At 42.1% G+C, this 26540-nt stretch overlaps 1 protein-coding gene across 2 annotated transcripts; it reads left to right on the top strand.

Moving 5' to 3' along the window:
- Positions 1 to 1527: 1527 nt before the first annotated feature.
- LOC133536480 (bile salt-activated lipase-like) lies at positions 1528 to 24651 on the top strand. 2 transcript variants are annotated; one of them, XM_061877039.1, is made up of 11 exons: positions 1528 to 1687; positions 1791 to 1938; positions 11037 to 11156; positions 11229 to 11426; positions 13647 to 13777; positions 17832 to 17939; positions 21914 to 22028; positions 22100 to 22286; positions 22362 to 22565; positions 24136 to 24345; positions 24422 to 24651. In XM_061877039.1, exons 1-11 carry the CDS (start codon positions 1625 to 1627, stop codon positions 24603 to 24605), a joined length of 1668 nt encoding a protein of 555 aa, XP_061733023.1. In that variant the 5' UTR covers positions 1528 to 1624; the 3' UTR covers positions 24606 to 24651. The 2 variants fall into 2 exon arrangements, with proteins under 2 accessions (XP_061733023.1, XP_061733025.1); XM_061877041.1 differs by lacking the exons at positions 1528 to 1687; positions 1791 to 1938 and adding an exon at positions 2937 to 3030.
- The last annotated feature ends 1889 nt before the right edge of the window (positions 24652 to 26540 follow it).

Genomic DNA, 26540 nt, shown 5'->3' with positions numbered 1-26540 from the left:
TGAGAACACCACAGTTGTTTGAGAACCAAATTAATCCTCAAAAATACAACTTGGCTATTAATGGTCCAGACCAGGTAGCCCGTAAGGACCAGATGAGTCGCCCGCTGGCCTGTTCTAAAAACAGCTCAAATAGCAGCACTTACCAGTGAGCTGCCTCAATTTTTTAAATTGTATTTATTTACTAGCAAGCTGGTCTCGCTTTGCTCGACATTTCTAATTCTAAGAGTGACAAAACTCAAATAGAATTTGAAAATCCAAGAGAATATTTTAAAGACTTGGTCTTCACTTGTTTAAATAAATTCATTTAATTTTTTTACTTTGCTTCTTATAACTCTCAGAAAGACAAATTTCGAGAAAAAATACAACCTTAAAAATGATTTTAGGATTATTAAACACATACATTTTTACCTTTTAAATTCCTTCCTCTTCTTTTCTGACAATTTAAATCAATGTTCAAGTAAATTATTTTTTTTATTGTAAAGAATAATAAATCAATTTTTATTTAATTCTTCATTTTAGATTCTGTTTTTTAAATGAAGAATATTTGTGAAATCTTTCTTCAAACTTATTATGATTAAAATTCCCCAAAAATATTCTGGCAAACCTAGAAAATCTGTCAAATCAAATTTAAATCTTATTTCAAAGTCTTTTGAATTTCTTTTAACATTTTTGTTCTGGAAAATCTAGAAGAACTAATGATTCGTCTTTGTTAGAAATATAGCTTGGTCCAATTTGTTATATATTCTAACAAAATGCAGATTGGATTTTAACCTATTTAAAACATGTCATCAAAATTCTATAATTTATATCCATCCATCCACTTTCTACCGCTTATTCCCTTTTGGGGTCGCGGGGGGCGCTGGCGCCTATCTCAACTACAATCGGGCGGAAGGCGGAGTACACCCTGGACAAGTCGCCACCTCATCACTGGGCCAATTAATATTAATCAGGAAAAATGACTAATGATGTTCCATAAATTCTTTTTTTAAGTTTTTTCAAAAAGATTCAAATTAGCTCGTTTTTCTCTTCTTTTTTACGGTTGAATTTTGAATTTTAAAGAGTCGAAATTGAAGATAAACTATGTTTCAAAATTTAATTTTCATTTTTTTCCCGTTTTCTCCTCTTTTAAACCGTTCAATGAAGTGTTTTTTTTAATTAATTTATTTTCTACAAAAAACCTTCCGTAAAAGGAAAAAAAATGTACGACGGAATGACAGACAGAAATACCCATTTTTATAATAAATCTATATATATATGTATATATATTTATTCATTTAAGGTAAATTGAGCAAATTGGCTATTTCTGGCAATTCTTTAAAGTGTGTATCAAACTGGTAGCCCTTTGCATTAATCAATGCATAAGAAGTAGCTCTTGGTTTCAAAAAGGTTGGTGACTCCTGGTCCAAAGAGTATATTTCATTGTTGGTATTGTTTGGTGCAGAATATTTCTTTTTTTAACTGAATGGCGTAACTGGCAGTTGGCAGGTGGATGACAGGTGTTTTTTTTCCCATCAGCTGCCTGGGGTTGTCCAATGGATTCAGACTTGAATGGTCCCTACAGCAAGATAAGATGGTCCAACGTATATAAGGACCCGCCGTGGCGTTCACATTCTTCTAGCTTGCAATGGAGAAACAGCTGACTCTGTTGGCGGTCATCCTTTGTGTGGGGGCGGGCTCAGCAGCCACAGTAAGTCCGGATTCAGTTCTTCCCTTAAAAAATTGATTTTTGGACTATTATTCCAACTTTGTCTTCTTGTCATTGAAAATGAACGCTGTCTTTTGGTTTCCAGCTGGGAGTGGTGCGCACGGAACTTGGCAGGGTGCAGGGGCAGCATCTTGTCCTCGGGCTCTACCGCTCTCTGGATGTCTTCAAAGGAATTCCCTTTGCTGCCAAACCGGATACTTTGGAAAAAGCCCAACCTCACCCGGGTTGGGACGGTGAGTTGAGTCACTTTGCAAGTCACCGCTTTTTCGGCACTTTAAAGGAGAACATTATCACGATTTCAGAAGGGTTAAAACCGATAAAAATCAGTCCCCAGTTGCTTGTTTTATTTTTCGAAGTTTTTTTTCAAAATTTTACCCATCATGGAATATCCCGAAAAAAAGCTTTAAAGTGCCTGATTTTCACATATTGATGCCAATAGAAACAAATATGGCGGATAGCCCAGCAATATATAGCGACATTAGCTCGGATTCAGACTCAGATTTCAGCGGTTTAAGCGATTCAACAGATTACGCATGTATTAAAACGGATGGTTGGAGTGTGGAGGCAGATAGCAAAAACGAAATTGAAGAAGAAACTGAACCTATTCGGCGATCACCTTCTATCCAACGATTGCATCTTTTGACCAGATCACTGGAGCAACTTAAATCCGTCGATTGGTAAGTGTTTGTTTGGCATTAAATGTGGGTGGAGGGAAAGGCTGGATGCAAATGTAGCTACAAATGTAGATACAGCTAGCCTAAATAGCATATTAGCATCGATTAGCTGGCAGTCATGCCGCGACCAAATATGTCTGATTAGCACATAAGTCAATAACATCAACAAAACTCACCTTTGTGATTTCGTTGACTTTATCGTTGGAAATGCATCTGCTTTGAGTGTCGCAGGATATTCACACATTCTTGCCATCTCTGTGCCACGTCTGTCGTAGCATCGCCGGTAAAATGTGCAGACCAAACGAGGGACTTTCGCATCTTTTGACACCGGTGCAACTTAAATCCGTCGATTGGTATGTGTTTGTTTGGCATTAAATGTGGGTGGAGGGAAAGGCTGGATGCAAATATAGCTACAAATGATGCATAACGATGCAATATGTACATACAGCTAGCCTAAGTAGCATGTTAGCATCAATTAGCATGCCATGCTAATCAATGCACACTCCACGTAAATCAATTAGAATCCATCCCTGATCGTGTTGTTACAACCTCCGACAACACACCGACGAGGCATGATGTCTCCAAGGTACGGTAAACAGTCGAAAAAACCGGATACTTTGGAAAAAGCCCAACCTCACCCGGGTTGGGACGGTGAGTTGAGTCACTTTGCAAGTCACCGCTTTTTCAGCACTTTAAAGGGGAACATTATCACAATTTCAGAAGGGTTACAACCGATAAAAATCAGTTCCCAGTGGCTTGTTTTATTTTTCAAAGTTTTTTTCAAAATTTTACCCATCATGGAATATGCCAAAAAAAAGGCTTTAAAGTGCCAATAGAAACAAACATGGCGGATAGCCCAGCAATATATAGCGACATTAGCTCGGATTCAGACTCAGATTTCAGCAGCTTAAGCGATTCAACAGATTACGCATGTATTGAAACAGATGGTTGGAGTGTGAAGGCAGATAGCAAAAACGAAATTGAAGAAGAAACTGAAGCTATTCGGCGATCACCTTCTAACCAACGATTGCATCTTTTGACCAGACCACTGGAGCAACTTAAATCCGTCGATTGGTAAGTGTTTGTTTGGCATTAAATATGGGTGGAGGGAAAGGCTGGATGCAAATATAGCTACAAATGTACATACAGCTAGCCTAAATAGCATATTAGCATCGATTAGCTGGCAGTCATGGCGCGACCAAATATGCCTGATTAGCACATAAGTCAATGACATCAACAAAACTCACCTTTGTGATTTTGTTTACTTTATCGTTGGAATTGCATCTGCTTTGAATGTCACAGGATATCCACACATTCTTGCCATCTCTGTGCCACGTCTGTCGTAGCATCGCCGGTAAAATGTGCAGACCAAACGAGGGACTTCCGCATCTTTTGACACCGGTGCAACTTAAATCTGTCGATTGGTATGTGTTTGTTTGGCATTAAATGTGGGTGGAGGGAAAGGCTGTATGCAAATATAGCTACAAATGATGCTTAACGATGCAATATGTACATGCAGCTAGCTATCGATTAGCATGCCGTGCTAATCAAATTTTACCCATCATGGAATACCCCGAAAAAAGGCTTTAAAGTGCCTGATTTTCACATAGTGATGCCAATAGAAACAAACATGGCGGATAGCCCAGCAAGATATAGCGACATTAGCTCGGATTCAGACTCGGATTTCAGCGGCTTAAGCGATTCAACAGATTACGCATGTATTGAAACGGATGGTTGGAGTGTGAAGGCAGATAGCAAAAACGAAATTGAAGAAGAAACTGAAGCTATTCGGCGATCACCTTCTAACCAACGATTGCATCTTTTGACCAGACCACTGGAGCAACTTAAATCCGTCGATTGGTAAGTGTTTGTTTGGCATTAAATATGGGTGGAGGGAAAGGCTGGATGCAAATATAGCTACAAACGTACATACCGCTAGCCTAAATAGCATATTAGCATCGATTAGCTGGCAGTCATGCCGCGACCAAATATGTCTGATTAGCACATAAGTCAATAACATCAACAAAACTCACCTTTTTGATTTCTTTGACTTTATCCTTGGAATTGCATCTGCTTTGAGTGTCGCAGGAAATCCACGCATTCTTGCCATCTCTGTGCGATGTCTGTCGTAGCATCGCCGGTAAAATGTGCAGACCAAACGAGGGACTTCCGCATCTTTTGACACCGGTGCAACTTAAATCCGTCGATTGGTATGTGTTTGTTTGGCATTAAATGTGGGTGGAGGGAAAGGCTGTATGCAAATATAGCTACAAATGATGCTTAACGATGCAATATGTACATACAGCTAGCTATCGATTAGCATGCCGTGCTAATCAAATTTTACCCATCATGGAATACCCCGAAAAAAGGCTTTAAAGTGCCTGATTTTCACATAGTGATGCCAATAGAAACAAACATGGCGGATAGCCCAGCAAGATATAGCGACATTAGCTCGGATTCAGACTCGGATTTCAGCGGCTTAAGCGATTCAACAGATTACGCATGTATTGAAACGGATGGTTGGAGTGTGAAGGCAGATAGCAAAAACGAAATTGAAGAAGAAACTGAAGCTATTCGGCGATCACCTTCTAACCAACGATTGCATCTTTTGACCAGACCACTGGAGCAACTTAAATCCGTCGATTGGTAAGTGTTTGTTTGGCATTAAATATGGGTGGAGGGAAAGGCTGGATGCAAATATAGCTACAAACGTACATACCGCTAGCCTAAATAGCATATTAGCATCGATTAGCTGGCAGTCATGCCGCGACCAAATATGTCTGATTAGCACATAAGTCAATAACATCAACAAAACTCACCTTTTTGATTTCTTTGACTTTATCCTTGGAATTGCATCTGCTTTGAGTGTCGCAGGAAATCCACGCATTCTTGCCATCTCTGTGCGATGTCTGTCGTAGCATCGCCGGTAAAATGTGCAGACCAAACGAGGGACTTTCTCATCTTTTGACACCGGTGCAACTTAAATCCTTCGATTGGTATGTGTTTGTTTGGCATTAAATGTGGGTGGAGGGAAAGGCTGGATGCAAATATAGCTACAAATGATGCTTAACGATGCAATATGTACATACAGCTAGCTATCGATTAGCATGCCGTGCTAATCAAATTTTACCCATCATGGAATACCCCGAAAAAAGGCTTTAAAGTGCCTGATTTTCACATAGTGATGCCAATAGAAACAAACATGGCGGATAGCCCAGCAAGATACAGCGACATTAGCTCGGATTCAGACTCGGATTTCAGCGGCTTAAGCGATTCAACAGATTACGCATGTATTGAAACGGATGGTTGGAGTGTGGAGAAAGATAGCAAAAACAAAATTGAAGAAGAAACTGAAGCTATTCGGCGATCACCTTCTAACCAACGATTGCATCTTTTGACCAGACCAATGGAGCAACTTAAATCTGTCGATTGGTAAGTGTTTGTTTGGCATTAAATGTGGGTGGAGGGAAAGGCTGGGTGCAAATATAGCTACAAATGTACATACAGCTAGCCTAAATAGCATATTAGCATTGATTAGCTGGCAGTCATGCCACGACCAAATATGCCTGATTAGCACATAAGTCAATAACATCAACAAAACTCACCTTTGTGATTTCGTTGACTTTATCGTTGGAAATGCATCTGCTTTGAGTGTCGCAGGATATCCACACAATCTGGCCATCTTTGTGCCACGTCTGTCGTAGCATCGCCGGTAAAATGTGCAGACCAAATGAGGGACCCGCATCTTTTGACACCGGTGCAACTTAAATCCGTCGATTGGTATGTGTTTGTTTGGTATTAAATGTGGGTGGAGGGAAAGGCTGGATGCAAATATAGCTAAAAATGATGCATAACGATGCAATATGTACATACAGCTAGCTATCGATTAGCATGCCGTGCTAATCGATGCACACTCCACGTAAATCAACTTGAATCCGTCCCTGTTAGTGTTGTTACACCCTCCGACAACACACCGACGAGGCATGATGTCTCCAAGGTACGGTAAACAGTCGAAAAAACGGAAAATGACAGAGCTGATTTGACTTGTGTGTGTAATGTGTTTGAGAAAATGGTGGATTGCTTCACGTTGTGATGTCACGGGTGAAAGGTCATCGCTCCGACAGCGAACAATTGAAAGGCATTTAAATCGCCAAATTCACCCTTTTAGAGTTCGGGAATCAGTTAAAGGGGAACATTATCACAATTTCAAAAGGGTTAAAAACAATAAAAATCAGTTCCCAGTGGCTTGTTGTATTTTTGGAAGTTTTTTTCAAAATTTTATCGGTCTCGGAATATCCCTAAAAAAAGCTTTAAAGTGCCTTATTTTCGGCTCTCTGCGAAGACACTGGCCATTTCCCTGTGACGTCACACAGTGCTGCCAATGTAAACAAACAATGGGAATACCACAGCAAGATATAGCGACATTAGCTCGGATTCAAACTCGGATTTCAGCAACTTAAGCGATTCAACAGATTACGCATGTATTGAAACAGATGGTTGGAGTATGAAAATATTGAAGAAGAAACTGAAGCTATTGAGCGAATTCATAGCCATAGCATGGCCGAATAGCTGCGTTAGCATCGCCGGTAAAATGTGCGGACCAAACGATCAGGACTTTTGCATCTTTTGACACTGGAGCAACTTAAATCCGTCGATTGGTAAGTGTTTTTTTTTCGCATTAAATGTCGGTGGAAGGAAACGTAATATAGTTGCAAATGCATCTGCAGGTTATCCATACATCTCTGTTCCATGTCTGCCTTAGCAACGCCGCTAAATAGCATGTTAGCATCGATTAGCATAGCATGTTAGCATCGATTATCTGGCAGTCAACATCAACAAAACTCACCTTTGTGATTTCGTTGACTATCGTTGCAAATGCATCTGCAGGTTATCCAAACATCTCTGTGCCATGTCTGCTTTAGCACCGCCGGTAAATAGCATGTTAGCATTGATCAGCGTAGCATGTTAGCATTGATTAGCTGGCAGTCAACATCAACAAAACTCACCTTTGTGATTTCGTTGACTTTATCGTTGCAAATGCATCTGCAGGTTATCCATACATCTCTGTGCCATGTCTGCTTTAGCACCGCCGGTAAATAGCATGTTAGCGTCAATTAGCGTAGCATGTTGGCATCGATTAGCTGGCAGTCACGCTGCAACCAAATATGTCTGATTAGCACATAAGTCAACAACATCAACAAAACTCACCTTAGTGATTTCGTTGACTTTATCGTTGCAAGTGCATCTGCAGGTTATCCATATATCTCTGTGCCACGTCTGCTTTAGCACCGCCGGTAAATAGCATGTTAACATCGATTAGCGTAGCATGTTGGCATCGATTAGCTGGCAGTCAAAATCAACAAAACTCACCTTTGTGATTTCGTTGACTTTATCGTTGCAAATGCATCTACAGGTTATCCATACATCTCTGTGCCATGTCTGCCTTAGCAACGCCGCTAGATAGCATGTTAGCATCGATTAGCATAGCATGTTAGCATCGATTATCTGGCAGTCAACATCAACAAAACTCACCTTTGTGATTTCGTTGACTATCGTTGCAAATGCATCTGCCGGTTATCCATACATCTCTGTGCCATGTCTGCTTTAGCACCGCGGGTAAATAGCATGTTAGCGTCGATTAACGTAGCATGTTAGCATCGATTAGCTGGCAGTCAACATCAACAAAACTCACCTTTGTGATTTCGCTGACTTTATCGTTGCAAATGCATCTGCAGGTTATCCATATATCTCTGTGCCACGTCTGCTTTAGCACCGCCGGTAAATAGCATGTTAGCATCGATTAGCGTAGCATGTTAGCATCGATTAGCTGGCAGTCAACATCAACAAAACTCACCTTTGTGATTTCGTTGACTTTATCGTTGCAAATGCATCTGCAGGTTATCCATACATCTCTGTGCCATGTCTACTTTAGCACCGCCGGTAAATAGCATGTTAGCATCGATTAGCATAGCATGTTAGCATCGATTAGCTGGCAGTCAACATCAACAAAACTCACCTTTGTGATTTCGTTGACTTTATCGTTGCAAATGCATCTGCAGGTTATCCATACATCTCTGTGCCATGTCTACTTTAGCACCGCCGGTAAATAGCATGTTAGCATCGATTAGCATAGCATGTTAGCATCGATTAGCTGGCAGTCAACATCAACAAAACTCACCTTTGTGATTTCGTTGACTTCATCGTTGCAAATGCATCTGCAGGTTATCCATACATCTCTGTGCCATGTCTGCTTTAGCACCGCCGGTAAATAGCATGTTAGCGTCGATTAACGTAACATGTTAGCATCGATTAGCTGGCAGTCACGCCGCGACCAAAAATGTCTGATTAGCACATAAGTCAACAATATCAACAAAACTCACCTTAGTGATTTTGTTGACTTTATCGTTGCAAATGCATCTGCCGGCTATCCATACATCTCTGTGCCATGTCTGCTTTAGCACCGCCGGTAAATAGCATGTTAGCGTCGATTAGCGTAGCATGTTAGCATCGATTAGCTGGCAGTCACGCCGCGACCAAATATGTCTGATTAGCACATAAGTCAACAACATCAACAAAACTCACCTTAGTGATTTCGTTGACTTTATCGTTGCAAATGCATCTGCAGGTTATCCATACATCTCTGTGCCATGTCTGTCTTAGCACCGCCAGTAAATAGCATGTTAGCGTCGATTAGCGTAGCATGTTAGCATCGATTAGCTGGCAGTCACGCCGTGACCAAATATGTCTGATTAGCACATAAGTCAACAACATCAACAAAACTCACCTTAGTGATTTCGTTGACTTTATCGTTGCAAATGCATCTGCCGGTTATCCATACATCTCTGTGCCATGTCTGCCTTAGCACCGCCGGTAAATAGCATGTTAGCATCGATTAGCATAGCATGTTAGCATCGATTAGCTGGCAGTCAACATCAACAAAACTCACCTTTGTGATTTCGTTGACTTCATCGTTGCAAATGCATCTGCAGGTTATCCATACATCTCTGTGCCATGTCTGCTTTAGCACCGCCGGTAAATAGCATGTTAGCGTCGATTAACGTAACATGTTAGCATCGATTAGCTGGCAGTCACGCCGCGACCAAAAATGTCTGATTAGCACATAAGTCAACAATATCAACAAAACTCACCTTAGTGATTTTGTTGACTTTATCGTTGCAAATGCATCTGCCGGCTATCCATACATCTCTGTGCCATGTCTGCTTTAGCACCGCCGGTAAATAGCATGTTAGCGTCGATTAGCGTAGCATGTTAGCATCGATTAGCTGGCAGTCACGCCGCGACCAAATATGTCTGATTAGCACATAAGTCAACAACATCAACAAAACTCACCTTAGTGATTTCGTTGACTTTATCGTTGCAAATGCATCTGCAGGTTATCCATACATCTCTGTGCCATGTCTGTCTTAGCACCGCCAGTAAATAGCATGTTAGCGTCGATTAGCGTAGCATGTTAGCATCGATTAGCTGGCAGTCACGCCGTGACCAAATATGTCTGATTAGCACATAAGTCAACAACATCAACAAAACTCACCTTAGTGATTTCGTTGACTTTATCGTTGCAAATGCATCTGCCGGTTATCCATACATCTCTGTGCCATGTCTGCCTTAGCACCGCCGGTAAATAGCATGTTAGCGTCGATTAGCGTAACATGTTAGCATCGATTAGCTGGTAGTCACGCCGCGACCAAATATGTCTGATTAGCACATAAGTCAACAACATCAACAAAACTCACCTTAGTGATTTCGTTGACTTTATCGTTGCAAATGCATCTGCAGGTTATCCATACATCTCTGTGCCATGTCTGCTTTAGCGCCGCCGGTAAATAGCATGTTAGCATCGATCAGCGTAGCATGTTAGCATCGATTAGCTGGCAGTCAACATCAACAAAACTCACCTTTGTGATTTCGTTGACTTTATCGTTGCAAATGCATCTGCAGGTTATCCATACATCTCTGTGCCATGTCTGCTTTAGCACCGCCGGTAAATAGCATGTTAGCGTCGATTAGCGTAGCATGTTGGCATCGATTAGCTGGTAGTCACGCCGCGACCAAATATGTCTGATTAGCACATAAGTCAAACACATCAACAAAACTCACCTTAGTGATTTCGTTGACTTTATCGTTGCAAATGCATCTGCAGGTTATCCATACATCTCTGTGCCACGTCTGCCTTAGCATCGCCGGTAAAATGTGGAGACACTCCGGCACATTCAATGGGGATCTGGCGGCAGACACTTTCGCATCTTGGGGCCAGTGGTGCAACTTGAATCCCTCCCTGTTAGTGTTGTTACACCCTCCGACAACACCCCGACGAGGCATGATGTCTCCAAGGTTCCAAAAAATTGTCAAAAAAATGGAAAATATCAGAGCTGAGACCCAATGTTTACAATGTGTTGAAAATGAAAATGGCGGCTGTGTTACCTCGGCGACGTCACATTCTGACGTCATCGCCTCCAGAGCGATAAACAGAAAGGCGTTTAATTCGCCAAAATTCACCCATTTAGAGTTCGGAAATCGGTTAAAAAAATAAATGGTCTTTTTTCTGCACCATCAAGGTATATATTGACGCTTACATAGGTCTGGTGATAATGTTCCCCTTTAACGTTGAGCATGTTCACCTCTGGTATTCTCTTCAGGCATTTTCAAGGCAACTAAGTTTGCCAAGAGATGTGTTCAGATGAGCGTGCTCCAAACTTCCACTTTTGGAAGCGAAGACTGCCTCTATCTCAACATCTGGGTTCCTCAAGGCCGTCATGGTAGGAGGTGTTTGGGGATGAATTCCTCAGGTGGTAACGAAATAACCACCTTTTTGAAATATCTTTTTAAAGTGTCAACAAATCTCCCTGTCATGATTTGGTTCTACGGAGGAGGCTTCATGGTCGGAGGCTCCATGGGGCCAAATTTCCTCAACAACTACCTCTACAGTGGTCAGGAACTGGCTGCCAAGGGGAATGTTATTGTGGTGTCAGTTGCTTATCGAGTGGGGGTCCTCGGCTTCCTGAGCACGGGAGACGCGAGTTTACCTGGTAAGACACTTTCCACTCTACCATGAACCGATTAACGTGGACCCCGACTTAAAGGCCTACTGAAATGAGATTTTCTTATTCAAACGGGGATAGCAGGTCCATTTTATGTGTCATACTTGATCATTTCGCCATATTGACATACTTTTGCTGAAAGGATTTAGTAGAGAACATCCACGATAAAGTTCGCAACTTTTGGTCGCTAATTAAAAAAGCCTTGCCTGTACCGGAAGTAGCAGACGATGTGCGCGTGACGTCATGGGTCCTCACATTCTCACATTGTTTATAATCATAGCCACTAGCAGCAAGAGCGATTCGGACCGAGAAAGCAACGATTTCCCCATTAATTTGAGCGAGGATGAAAGATTTGTGGATGAGGAAAGTTAGAGTGAACCACTAGATAGATAGATAGTACTTTATTTATTCCGTCAGGAGAGTTCCTTCAGGAAAATTAAAATTTTCAGCACAATCCCATTCAAGATCAGACAAACATTACAAGGTTACAGAACAGGATCGTTGATGGGTCTGCCGGCTTCCAGCGCCCCTTACAAAAATGATGAGATACAGGTAAACAAGAAGAAAAAATAGAAGATTAAAATAAAATATAAAAATCGGTCTTAGCCTGGGCCCTGGAGAGGGGGTGCAGACTGAGGCAAAGGGAAAAAAACAACTCATAGCCATAGAACACATCCCTCTTCCATGTGTGTAAGAGGGAAACATCAAACATCAAAGAACACAGAGGACATTAAAGACATTAAAGCAGCTGATGCAACCAGACACTTCTACATACAGCTATGAATAAAAAAGTAAAAGAAACATATCCACTGTGGTGGCCTCTGCGGTATTCCACGCCATTGTCCTGCTGGAGTGGAAGGAGCATGGCCAGAGACAGGAACAGACCCAACAAAGCAACCAAGACAGCAGACTCCACTCTCGGCCAGTGTCCAGTCCGCATGGATGAGCGAGGATACGTCCAAGGTGACTGAGGTGTCCGACACCTGCTCACCCAGCCGAGACACCGCAAAGCCTCTCCGTCCCAGCGCTCAGTGCCAGCTCCTCAGTCCTGTCCCCTCATCCGCATCTCCTCCAGTCTCTCCAAACAGACTCCTGTGTGGCAGACACCCAGCAGCTGGCCTCCATGGCCAAAAGGCAGATCCAGAAGTCCACAAAAAAAGCACCACAGAGGTCACAAAAGTGCCACCCCTTGTCACACAGTCCCAAAGGGTCCCGGACCAAAAGGCAAGAACATATAATAACACATGAAAACAAGAAGGAAACACAAAAGGATGACACAAGAGCACAGAGCTCCTGCCAACAGCACCCACTACAGCAGCGCCATCTTGGGAAAAAAAAAAAATGTTATTAGATGTTATTAGACACATTTACTAAGATAATTCTGGAAAATCCCTTATCTGCTTATAGTGTTACTAGTGTTTTAGTGAGATTATAAAGTCATACCTGAAAGTCGGAGGGGTGCGGTAACCGCCGGTGTCTCTGATGGAAGCCATGGAGGAGCCAAGAAAGTCGCAGCTGTCTCTTTGTCAGCTGCAGGAGGACGCGAGCTCCGCTCATGTCTCCGGTAAGAGACGACTTATTACCACAATTTTCCCACCGAAACCTGCCGGTTGACAAGTACTAGAGAAACATGTTCGCTTGACCGCTCTGTTCCATATTAAAGCTTCACAACAAACAAAGAAACACCGGCTGTGTTTTGGTTGCTAAAGGCAGCTGCAATACGCCGCTTTCCACCAACAGCATTCTTCTTTGACATCTCCATTATTAATCGAACAAATTGGAAAAGATTAAGCAAGACAGATGTCCAGAATACTGTGTAATTATGCGATAAAAACAGACTACTTAAAGCCGTGAGTGGTAGTGGGATAAAATGTCTGCTCCAACCAATAACGTCACAACGTGACGTTTTCAACAGGACGCTTCGCGGTAAATTTAAAATTGCAATTTAGTGAACTAAAAAGGCCGTATTGGCATGTGTTGCAATGTTAATATTTCATCATTGATATATAAACTATCAGACTGCGTGGTCGGTAGTCGTGGGTTTCAGTAGGCCTTTAAACAAGTTGAAAAACTTACCGTTTAGTGGTCAGTTATACGGAATATTTACTGTACTGTGACAGCTACTAATACAAGTTTCAATCAATCAATCCAGTTCTGGGACACTGTTCCGTATGTTCTATCAAATAACGGAAACATCTGCCTTGATAGGAAATTACGGTCTTTGGGATCAACATGCCGCCATTTCCTGGGTGCACAGGAATATTCAATCATTTGGAGGAGACCCTGACAACATGACTATCTTTGGGGAGTCGGCAGGCGGCGCTAGTGTCAGCTTCCAGGTACTAACTTCGGTATTTCAACGACACGGGTCCTCACATCCTCACATTGTTTATAATCATAGCCAATAGCAGCAAGAGCGATTCGGACCGAGAAAGCGACGATTTCCCCATTAAATTGAGCGAGGATGAAAGATTTGTGGATGAGGAAAGTTAGAGTGAAGCACTAGAGAAAAAAAAAAGGCTACGGCAGTGTGAGCAATTCAGATGTTATTAGACACATTTACTAAGATGATTCTGGAAAATCCCTTATCTGCTTATTGTGTTACTAGTGTTTTAGTGAGATTGTAAATGCACCATGTCGTTGTAATGAGATTACCGCATTTTTTGGAGTATAAGTCGCTCCGGAATATAAGTCGCACCTGCTGAAAATGCATAATAAAGAAGGGAAAAAAACATATATAAACTGCACTGGAGTATAAGTCGCATTTTGGGGGGAAATTTAGTTGATAAAATCCAACACCAAGAATAGACATTTGAAAGGCAATTTAAAATTAAAGCTGCAAGCAGCGATGGACGGGACCGCTTGGGCTGCTGCCCCTGCGACCCAAGGCCGGATAAGCGGTAGAAGATGGATGGATGGATTGTTACACAGAGAAAAAGTTGTATACACATGTGTTATACATCAGTCTCGTAGTAATAACAGTTGTAAAGGGGCTTGGGCCTTGGTGCCGCCATTTTGAGACTTTAATGCAGGGGTCGGGAACCTTTTTCGGCTGAGAGAGCCATGAAAGCCAAATATTTTAAAATGTATTTCCGTGAGAGCCGTATAATATTTTTAACACTAAATACTGTCACATTTTGTTGACCAACCCCAAGATGCAGAAACGGTGGCAGGCATTGAATAAGAAAATATGATTTAATTTAAATACTAAAACAAGAACAAAAACAAAAGGGGCGCACGAGACGGATAACAAACTAGGCTATGAACAAAACACTTACTGTGACAAGAAGAAACTATGGCATGAGCAGAGTGAACAAAAGTAGACACAGCTACAACGAAGTATTAATGACGTTGACAGGTAGTGGTGACAAACAACCGGTAGGAGCGACTATAATCCAGCACTGACTGGAAGACAAATCAGGTAAAAATATGAGCGGGCTTATTGACACCAGGTGTGGCCAGCTTAGGGGAAACAGCGCTCAGGGAGAAAGACAGGAAACAGACAAAATAAGAGCTCTGACAGGAAACAAAGACAGGAAAAACTTAAACATGGCCACACTGTCAGGGACAAGCCCTACAAAACAACTGTCAGGTTCAAACACTGATGATATCTATTAAACAGACAAGAAGCAAGGAATTTAGCAGAGACAGGATTCAATTTAGCTCAATGAGGAGAAACCCGTGGACCTGTACCCTTGTACAGTGTCGTCCCACGCTCTGACTAGAGAATCCAACGTCTTCTCTTTCATTTCGACTTTCCCTGATTACAACAACTCAATGCGTGCATCTCCTATTCTTTTTCATAACATTGTTATTCTGAAGCTAACCAATGATAAATAAAAATGTTTTGACCGTTAATGTGACTTCTTGAAGAGGTGCGGTATATGGATTAAAATGCGTGAGAATGTTTTATATTTTGAAGGTTATTTTTAACACTGTGATTACCAGCGGAATTATTGATTACTTATCGTATTAAGCAACGTCAGCTAGGATTTATCTGCAGTCATCAAAAGAGCCACATCTGGCTCGGGAGCCATAGGTTCCCTACCCCTGCTCTAATGCATGGTGAATGTAATACATTTGTTGTATTGAAGTGGGAATAGCAAACTTCCTGTTGATTTTAGTTAGGGGCGGTCAGTGTATGAAATGTAGGTCTCAGTGAGACCTACATTGAGGTTTTTGTTTCATGTGTGTATGTCAGTCCTACAGTTCTGTCTGGGCAGTAAGGCGCCATTTTGTGACAACAGCAGCAGCGCAATGGTTCTTTGCGGGCTCTTAAAATCCAAACCGGAGTAGTAATTAAAACTCTTTCTTTAACTTTTAAGCAGAGGGGTTCAATCTCTCTTATGTGCTTATTTGAAGCCGAAACAACAAATGGCCTCAGAGGAGATAATGTTTGAAAGAAAGCGAAAACATTTTTGCCAACTTTTGTATTGAAGAGGGAATAGCAAACTTCCTGTTGATTTTAGCTGGGAGATATGAGCGTATGAAATATAGGTCTAACTGAGACCTACGTAGTGGTTTTTGTTTCATGTTTCTACGACGTTCCTACTGGACGTTGCAGACAGCTTTGTCTGTGTTTTCTTCATAGTGTTGAAGCGCAATTTTGAGTTTTGGGGTTTGTTTTTTTGATTGGATCGCAATTTTTGCCAGTCCTGATGTGTGTGTCAAATTTGGTGGGTTTTGAAGCATGTTAAGCGGGGTCAAATTACAGCTCAAAAAGGCGGCGGTATAATGATAAAGAATAATCCATAAATCCCTTGAAATATTATACGTCTAGTCTCTTACGTAAATGAGCTAAATAATATTATTTGATATTTTACGGTAATGTGTTAATAATTTTGCACATAAGTCGCTCCCGAGTATAAGTCGCACCCCCGGCCAAAATATGAAAAAAACTGTGACTTATAGTCCGAAAAATACGGTACTTCTATCCTCATAAACCCGATAAAATCAATACCTCAATTAAAAGTGAAGTGATGTCGTATATAACAAAATCACAAAGTATTTAATTGAAATTATTATTGAATTAAAATTTGTAACATTTTGTACATGAAAAAATAAACTTTGAAACAAAATTTGTAGTTTTGATATCAGTGTTCAACAAAAAAATAAGTACTCACAATCTAATATAATTATTAACATAATTATCTCAATAAATTTATTTTCACTTTTCGATAACCGTATTTTTCGGACTGTAATGCACACTTAAATTCCTTTTTTTTCTCCTCAAAACTCGAGAGTGCGCCTTATGACCCGGCGCGCCTAATGTACGGAATAATTCTGGTTTTGCTTACCGACCTCGAAGCTGTTTAAATTGTTACATGGTGTAATGATAAGTGTGAACAGTAGATGGCAGTCACACATAAGCGATACGCGTATACTGCAATATGACTCAAGTAAACAACACCAGCGTTTTATATGTTCCGTTGAAAATATGGAACATTACATACGCCGCTCAGAAATCTCTCAAAATATTTTAGTTCAACTTTGGTAAGCTAAGAAAGCCACACCGCTTGATGGATTGTACTGTGCTTCAACATAGGAGTATTATTATGGTGTGTGTATAAGGTAAGACATATTATCTGGCATTTTGTTTTCTTACCTTCTGGTACCTGCTGATCTGTATTTGGGATCTGCATAAGTCCTGAAAAATTGTGCGCGTCTGCCTTTGCAGTCATCCTCCACTGTTGCCATTTCTAATATAAAGTACTGTAAAGTTCTTACTTATATCTGTCAGTAAACTAGCTATGGAAGCACTAAAACATACCGGTGTAGTGAGTTTACATTATTCACACAAGGAACTTTAGTTATTATCGGACGTTTTTTTCCACGGGACACATTTTGGGCGTTTGTTGCACTGGTGAGCCACGGATGAGGCGATGCTGCTCCGTTATTGATTGAAGTAAAGTCTGAATGCCATTAAAACAGTTAGCGCCATCTTTTGACACTTCTTCCTCTCTCGTCCTTGCACGCTACACCGCTACATCAAAGAGAAGACGCTGTCGAAGGTGCGCCACGTAAATAAGACCCGCCCACAAAAGGGTGCATCCTGAAGCGAGTGTCAGAAAGCGACTTGAAGATGATGTGTAAAACATAGTCTGTGCAACATTTTGAGCAAAGAACCACCATTACATGTTATGTAGACCACAAGAAAGTATTTTACATTTAGAAAAAATGACCCCTTTAATGTGCCTTATAATCCGGTGCACCTTGTATATCAAAAATACACCATTCATTGGTAGTGAACCTTATAATCCGGTGCGCCCTATGGTCCGGAAAATACGGTACTGGTCTTCCCATCGACCGTCAAACTACTCAATACTTTTACTGCCGTTTGGTTCTCAAAGGATGCAGGAAGTGAACTGACCTTTTGTTGTTTTTGCTTCGCAGAGTCTCTCCCCCCACAACAGAGGGCTGTTTAAAAGAGTCATTTCTCAGAGTGGTGTGGCCCTCTGTCCCTGGGCTCTCAGCAGGAATCCTCACAAAATTGCACAGGAGGTCTGGTTTGTCATTCAGTGAATAGTTTCCCCATCTATTTTACAGATCTACTGTGTTACATGGCCTTTTCCTTATAACAACACTCTTTTCTAAACGTTTTGGGAACTAAGGAGACACATCTTTGAAGCTTTTCAGGTGGAATTCTTTCCAAATTATTCCTTGATGTGCAACTTAAGTTGTTCAACAGTCTCCCTTCTCATATTTTAGCCTTCATAATGCACCACAAATTTTCAATGGGAGACCGGTCTGGACTACAGGGAGGCCAGTCTAGTACCCGCACTCTTCTACTATGAAGCTACGCTGTTGCGATCCGTGACTCAGATCTTCACATGTTTATTTTTTCATCTTTGTTTCATTCTCTTCTGACCCACTTACTTCCTGTTTAGTCCGTTACCATGGTTACACATTGATTTCACCTGCTCCTCATTTTCTACACACACCTGGTTCTCCTTGATTTCTCCCTATATAAGCTTTCCTCTTTTCTTTGTTCAGTCTGGGTCCATAAATTTGCCTTCTAGCAACAGTATTGACTGACTTCATGTAAGTATATTCTCGCTAGCTTTTCACGCTAAACCTTTGTTTTATTCCATCTCTCACGCTGATGAATTGTTTTTCATTTTGTGTGCCTTTGTGCCAGTCTTAGTTTTTTTGTTTTCTATTCCTAGCTTTTATGCTAGCGCCCTTGGTTTATTTTGTCTGTTAGCTCCAGTATTTTTGTTCGTAGCCTGCTTTTGTTAAGTGTAATAAATCATTTAAACTTACTATTGCTGTGTCCTTGTCGACGCATCCACGGAGGGACAAACCCGGCATTACTATGCCAATCAGTCATTACACACGCTGTTGTAAGACGTGGCTTGCCATTGCCTTGTTGAAATAAGCAGGGGCGTCCATGACAACGTTGCTTTTATGACAACATATGTGGCTCCAAAACCTGTATGTACCTTTAAGCATTAATGGTGCCTTCACAGATGTGTAAGTTACCCATGCTTTGGGCACTAATACACCCCCATACCATCACAGATGCTGGGTTTTACACTTTGCACCTACAACAATTTAGTATGGTTCTTTTCCTCTTTATTCCACCATGTCCACAGTTTCTAAAAACAATTTAAAATGTGGACTCGTCAGACCTCAGAATACTTTTCCATTTTGCATCAGTCCGTTTTAGATGAGTGAAGCCGGCGGCGTTTCTGGGTGTTGTTGATAAATGTCTTTCACTTTGTATATCCATCCATCCATCCATTTTCTACCGCTTATTCTCTTTTGGGGTCGCGGGGGGCGCTGGCGCCTATCTCAGCTACAATCGGGCGGAAGGCGGGGTACACCCTGGACAAGTCGCCATCTCATCGCAGGGCCAACACAGATAGACAGACAACATTCACACTCACATTCACACACTAGGGCCAATTTAGTGTTGCCAGTCAACCTATCCCCAGATGCATGTCTTTGGAATTGGGAGGACATCCAAACTCCACAGAGAAAGATCCCGAGCCTGGATTTGAACCCAGGACTGCAGGACCTTCGTATTGTGAGGCAGACGCACTAACCCCTCTGCCACCGTGGAGTCCTCACTTTGTATAGTAGAGTTTTAACTGGCACTTACAGATGTAGACAAACTTTAGTTACAGATAGTGTTTTTCTGAAGTGTTCTTGAGCCTAAGTGGTGATATCCTTTACACAGTGATGTCGCTTTTTGATGCTGTACTGCCTGAGGGATCGAAGGTCCGTAATATCATCACTAACGTGTAGTAGTTTCTCCAGATTCTTTGAACCTTTTGATGATATTACGGACCTCAGCTGGTGATATACCTAAATTTCTTACTATAGCTGGTTGAGAAATGTTGTTCTTAAACTGTTGGACAGTTTGCTAACGCATTTGTTGACAAAGTGGTGACCCTCGCCCCATCCTTGTTTGTGAACGACTGAGCATTTCAGGGAAGCTGCTTTTATACCCAATCACGGCCCCCACCTGTTCCCAATTAGCCTGTCCACCTGTGGGATGTTCCAAATAAGTCTTTGATGAGCATTCCTCAACTTTCTCAGTCTTTTTTGCCACTTCTGCCAGCTTTTTTGAAACATGTTGCAGGCATCAAATTACAAATGAGCTAATAGTTGCAAAAAATAACAAACTTTACCAGTTCGAACGTTCAGTATCAGTTGATAGATAATTGCCATAGCCAATCAGATCGCAAGTTGTTGTCAGTAAGGCCTTCCAGGTGGCCTCACCTTGAACGTGACATTTACGCGTCCTGTGATTGGATACTCACTGGTTTGAGGCTGGGCGGTGCTATGCAGATACAGTGGAGCCACACCCGGAACCGTTAGCCGAAGAATTTGAGAACACATACAGTTGATAGACAGTTGCGATAAGTCACAAGTTGTTCGCAGTAGCCTATCTAGGTAGCCTGATGTTAATGAGACTGTGATTGGATGCTCACCGTCACGCGAGTTTTGCATATTAATGCGCGTTTTGTCACCCCAAGATGCACGAAGTCCAGAAGGACAGGAATAGCAGGTAAGAGCGTGATTTAATATACAAAAATAAAATAACACTGGTACAAGAACAGACAAAAGAAAGCGCGTGCCTATGCACGGGAAGCTAAGCTAAACTTTAGCACTGAGTCAAAAAGTCCAACAGTAGCGTACCGAGCGCACGGGAAGCTAAGATGAAACATAGCACAAGAACTAGAAATAGGAGGAAACCCACGTGAAAGTTGCATACCGCGAACAAAGGATCAAGACTGAACAGGGCGAGAAGGCAGGCTTAAATACTGGCAGCAATCAGAAATCAGGTGCGCGTCAAAAACAAGTGGCAGGTGGAACAAATATGAAACCATGGTAACGGAACAAACAAGGAAGAGCAAAACTAAGGGATCGGAAGAGTCCAAAATCAAACAGAAAACACAAAAGGACTCAAAAACCAAAATAACATATCCGGCCGACGGATCATAACACTCACTTGTCATTCCAAAGTGAGTATCCAATCACATGTTGCACTTTCAATTTACTAAAGCCGGAAGTGTTGCGCCGTAGCCATACCGGGCGAGCAGAGACATCACCGATACTCACTTTTGTAACCCACAAAAAAGGAGAACAAAACGTTGATTAGGTGGCAGATATATATTTGCAACGCCGTTTTCAAGAAGGATATTTGAAGAGAAACTCCATCGACGAAATGAGGAAATGCCCGCCACTTCCGCTCGAATCAACCGACTACGAGCGGTACCGTTGGCTTATACGGCGTCGAATGGGTGCTGCATATTGTGAGTTCAAATATTTTATTTGGTAATTTTTTTATGTTTAATATGTTTTTTTGCCATTTTTATTTTGACAGTACCACATAAGATATGTTTTAATTACTCGGGAATCTACTACGGATGCCTCCTGTACACCTCCCCGGTGAGGTGGTTCGGGCATGTCCTGCCGGGAGGAGACCTCGGGGCAGAGCTAGGACACGTTGGAGGGACTATGTCTCCCAGCTGGCCTGGAAACACCTCGGTATCCCCCCTGTAGAACTAGAGGAGGTGGCCGGGGACAGGGAAGTTTGGACATCTCTGCTTAGATAAGTGGCGGGAAAATGTATGGATGGATGTCTTTCAGCTTTACAACCTCTAACCTCAACAACGTTGGTAGCAAAAGGCCTGATGAGCTAGTCCCCCTTGCAGTTCCTTGCAGTTTTGTCTTTGGAAACAAGAAATTATTTAACAGTACTCATTGGTTTGGTCAATATTCGGAACATAGGTGAAACAAAAATAATTGAAGATTGAAGAATGAGTATTGTAGATTCTGAAACAACGAAATTGGATGTTGACGCAAAGTGTTTGAATCCCAAGGGCTGGAAGAAGACTGTCAGTCAGAATAAGGGAACTTGATTAAAATGGGGGAGTTGGGGTGTTTGGGTATTCGGGAGCGTAGGCCATTTTTTTCACCCCCTCGTTATTTAACATAGTTTATATTCATATTAATGTTCTCAGGTTGCTGCCAAGGTAGGCTGTCCCACTGACGAGAGGATGGTGGACTGTCTGAAAGCGACGGATGCTGCAACTCTCACCATGGCAAGCCCACGCATTCAACAAGGAACTCCAGACGGTGGGCATGAGCATTTAAAAACACTGCAACATACATTCCGTAATCCATTGCTGACATCGTAATCCTTGTAGATCCTCTGGTGAACAAATTGCTCCTGTCTCCTGTTGTTGATGGCGACTTCCTGCCTGATCAACCCGCCAACTTGTTCCATAACGCGGCTGAAACGGACTACCTGGTCGGCGTTAACAACATGGATGGACATCTGTTCACGTCCAAGGACATTCCCTCCATCGGGAAGAAGAGTCAGGAGACACCAGTGTAGGTTGAACTAATTCTCTACCACAAAAGAACACTTTTTCAACTGCTTGCCCTAAGCCATTTTTTGGACCGCAGAGAGGACGTGAAGAGACTTCTGGGTGCGTATACAAAGGAGAAGGGCCCAGTGGGGTTGGATATCGCCTTTGCAGAATATTGCGCTGACTGGGGATCGTCACCAAGCCAAGAGACGATTAAGAGAACTGCGGTGGATATCGGGACGGACTACCTTTTCCTGGTTCCCAGTCAGAGTACCCTTTACCGCCATGCTGCGAATGCCACGTGAGTCGAAATGCAATCCCAGCTACAACATTAACATTCTAAAGACAATGAATCAATCAAAACTGGACTGTTCAGTTGGTTTTCGACATTTTGCCTCTCATTCGAGCAGACTTCATTAGTTCATGCTCACAGACTTAGACAGGACAGTTCTACTCTAAGACTCTGGTGCCGGATCCAAAGTATGTATCCTAAACAATAGGGGACAAAAACCACAGCTCTTAAGACATTAGAGATGGATAAACCTCTGCCAGCACAACAGTCGTTTGGATGGAATTACACTCATTAATTTCATCAGTGGTCGAAGGGGGCATCTGAATGTTCCACCCCTGATCGCCTATACGCTCAAGGTAAATGTCCTCAAAACTGCGAGAAACATCTTCTCTCAAAATATTCAGAAAATGTTGACTTTGATTGCACAGAATCCTTGCAATTGCCACAAATGTGCCAGTACTGAGACCACTAGACTTAAAGCATGTTTACGTAAACAGAGCATATATACACAAACTCAGGTCAGTTTGCAATCACATTGGACTCTAGATAAATTTTTTTTCTACTGTGAACGACTACATAAAAAGATCAGATATGACAAAAAAAAAGAATTTAACATCCTACTCTGCAGTATTGTGAACACACGGAACAAGCTGCTGTGGTCTTGCTCGACCTTGCTTAGGTAACAGTGAAAACGTGAACTGGATTTTCAGTATAGTAATGCGGGCGTAACTGATGGAACAGATTGGATTGGACAACAATTGGATAACAAGAATTGCTACCCCAGCCCGTCGCCTGGAAGAGAGTCCAGCTTCTCTTGAGAGTACTGGTTCCAGAGCCCTTGCTGTGCGTCGAAGTGAGTCCGACAATATCTAGCCAGAACTTCTCCACCTCGTGCACTAGCTCAGGCTCTTTCCCCCCCAGCGAGTTTGCGTTCCACATCCCAAGAGCTATCTTATGTAGCCGAGGATCGGACCGGCAAGAGCCCTGCCTTCGGCTGTCCCCCAGCTCCCATTGCACCCGACCTCTATGGCCCCTGCTATGGGTGGTGAGCCCATTGGATGGGGGGATCCACGCTGCCTCTACGGGCTGTGCCCGGCCAGGCCTTATGGGGACAGTCCTGGCCAGAACAAGGGTTGGCCATCGTGCCCCACCTCCAGGCCTGGCTACAGAGGGTGGGCCCCGGTGACCCGTGTCTGGGCGAGGGAAATCTGGGTCCTTTGTTTGTATTTTTCATAGAAGTCTTCGAGCTACTCTTTGTCTGATCGCTCACCCAGGACCAGTTTGTCTTAGGAGACCCTACCAGGGGACATAAAGCCCCCGGACAATATAGCTTCTAGGATCATTGGGATGCGCAATTTTTTTTCTGCCAATGCTAAAGTTAAAGTTAAAGTACCAATGATTGTCACACACACACACGGGGTGTGGCGAAATTATTCTCTGCATTTGACCCATCACCTTCGATCAACCCTTGGAATGCGAATGAGATTAAATATTTCTCACTGCTCTGTCGGTGATGCAACCCGGAACAGAACAATTCAAAGATTGTTGACTGTGTGGTGACAGTGATTCTGTCAAACAGGTCTGGACGTACCTTCTCCTACTTGCTGTCTGAGCCCAGTTTAATGGCAGGACCGGGCAAACCCTACCACACATGGGTGGGCGCGGACCACGCTGATGACCTGCAGTATGTGTTTGGCAAACCTTTCACCACGCCAAAAGCTTATGGAGAAAAACACAGAGACCTTTCGGGCTACATGATAGCCTATTGGACGAATTTTGCTCGAACTGGGTATGCAACTTTACTGTTTCTGACCTATTGGGAGCCATGAATGTACCTCACAACACTGATTTTCTTGTTCACACAGAGATCCAAACATGGGAAATCTAAAGGTTCCAGTGACTTGGCCTGAATTTAGCAGTACTGAACATAAGTTTCTGGACATCAGTGCTCAAATGAACACAACCTCCATTAAACAAGAAATGAGGTTGCGTTTTGTAAGGCTTTGGACCAGCACTCTTTCTAGTCTCTCGTCAAACAGTGCACAATGATGTCAACATGTTTGAAACTGTACAAATAAAAGAGTCTGTACAGAAACTTGAACATCATTTGCTAGGCAGATCTGTGAAAGAAACCTAATCAAATCAGAAGAGAAAAATGAATCATGCAAAAAAAAGCCACAAGCCTTACCATTTCCAGGAGAATTCCTCAGTAATGTCAGAATTTGATCCCTTCTTGAATGGCTTCGAATTCTCCAGAATCCGACCACTGGAGACTTCCGCTGAATTTCAACATGAATGTTTCAGATAAGAAGACATAGTTAAACCAAACTTCAACGATGAAGCACGTATTATCTTGGTTTCGCTTATTGCAGAGGTTGAATCCTGCCGCCAAATAAAGACTTGTTGAATGAAGCTCCTGGTTAAACTTGTTTTGTTTGAATTTCATCAATCAATCAATCAATTGATGTTATATAGCCCTAAATCACGAGTGTCTCAAAGGGCTGCACAAGTCACGACATCCTCAGCTCAGATCCCAGAGGCAAAGGGTCCGTTTGTGTGGACATGTTTTTGGAATTGTTCCTATTCAACAAAGACATGTCCAGAGAAAGCTAAAGTCTTTTACGTATTTATTTGAGGCTTCAAACAACATCAGTTTACAGAGAAGCAAGTTTACGCTGCTAAAGAATGAAAGAAAGAAAGAAAGAAAGAGAGAGACAAAGAACATTTCCAGATGGTTCAATCGGTCTTGGGAATATGGAGAGGAGTTAGCATGCTAACCTTTTTAAGCTAATTTAGCAGTCGTATAACTTTGTACTTGACACTGTCATGATCCGCTGCCCGGATCATGTCATATTCTGGTTTTGTTCCGTTTTTGTATCACATCTTGCTAGTGTTTGCTAGTGTTTGACTTCCTTAGTTCCTGTTTGTTCTGTTAACCAAAGTCACGCATTAGTTTCACCTGCTTCTTGTTTCCGGACTCACAACTGTTTGTAATAACTCTCCTTATTTAAGCCTGCCTTTTCAGTTGACTCGTCCTTGCTTCGTAGTTTCTGTTCCATGCAACAGGTGACAAGGCTGATTCCCGACACTGGTAAAACGGTTTCTGTACCTTCTAGCTTCCGCGCTATGCTTCGTTTTTTCTAGCTCCCATGCTATCTCTTTTTGTTGCCTTTTTATGCCTAGTGCAAGTTTTCTGTTCTTAGTCTGTTGTTTAGTGTAAATAAATCATTATTTCTTTCCTTCACGCTGTGTCCAAATCCGACTGCATCATTGAGAGAATGAACTATCACCAAGATGTCAGCGAACCGTCATACACACATGCCAACTGTTAGCATTTCAGTTCAGCTCTCATGCAATTTCTCAGAAATGGCATTTTTTTTTTCAGGCTGAGAGGCCAGTGAAGAAACAACTGGAGAACGTTTCCTCTTGGGAGATATTTTTGACATCGATGAAGATCGGAACCTACCTGCTCAGAGTGAACCTCAGATAATGTTTTTATTTTACTTTATATTTAATTATTTGGCCTTCATTTTGTGTGTGGATAATGTTTCCACTGGGTTTGTACTCAATCATTTACCCCGAACTCAACTGTAAAAAGTGTGCAAATTCCATACCACCACAAGATTCCGGGCACCTTTTATACTGATCAATAAAGTCAATGAGTAAATGAGAAATACATAGGGGCTGCAAAATTAATCGTATTTTACTTGTGATCACAATTTCGGCCGCTACATTTATATGGGGGTGATTGTCATCAGTATTCACATTTATAAAGCAGGTTAGGTGAATTATCGCGTGAATTATATATGTTCCACGTTTGTTGGAACATGTTGAATAATTAGCAGATCTTCTCTTCTGGAAGCACAGTCACACTCCCATACTTACCGAACGTCTTCTGGTGAAACACAAACTCAACATTGCTTAGCCTCAAGGTCACAGATCAGATCTGTTCATCCGAATAGATCCTTTGTTGGAACATGTTGA

The sequence above is a fragment of the Nerophis ophidion genome, linkage group LG17, assembly GCF_033978795.1.
Source record: "Nerophis ophidion isolate RoL-2023_Sa linkage group LG17, RoL_Noph_v1.0, whole genome shotgun sequence".
In the NCBI taxonomy this organism is placed as follows: domain Eukaryota; kingdom Metazoa; phylum Chordata; class Actinopteri; order Syngnathiformes; family Syngnathidae; genus Nerophis; species Nerophis ophidion.
The sequence above is the reverse complement of the archived record's forward strand: the minus strand, read 5'-3'. Positions and strand labels throughout refer to the sequence as shown.

What these genes read in the sequence shown, in the direction of transcription:
- LOC133536480 (XM_061877039.1), top strand. Translation starts at nt 1,625, where the DNA reads ATGGAGAAACAGCTGACTCTGTTGGCGGTCATCCTTTGTGTGGGGGCG. An exon ending in CTCACAAAATTGCACAGGAG is followed by an intron (nt 17,940 to 21,913) that starts GTCTGGTTTGTC and finishes TAATGTTCTCAG; the next exon opens with GTTGCTGCCAAGGTAGGCTG. An exon ending in TCAACAAGGAACTCCAGACG is followed by an intron (nt 22,029 to 22,099) that starts GTGGGCATGAGC and finishes TAATCCTTGTAG; the next exon opens with ATCCTCTGGTGAACAAATTG.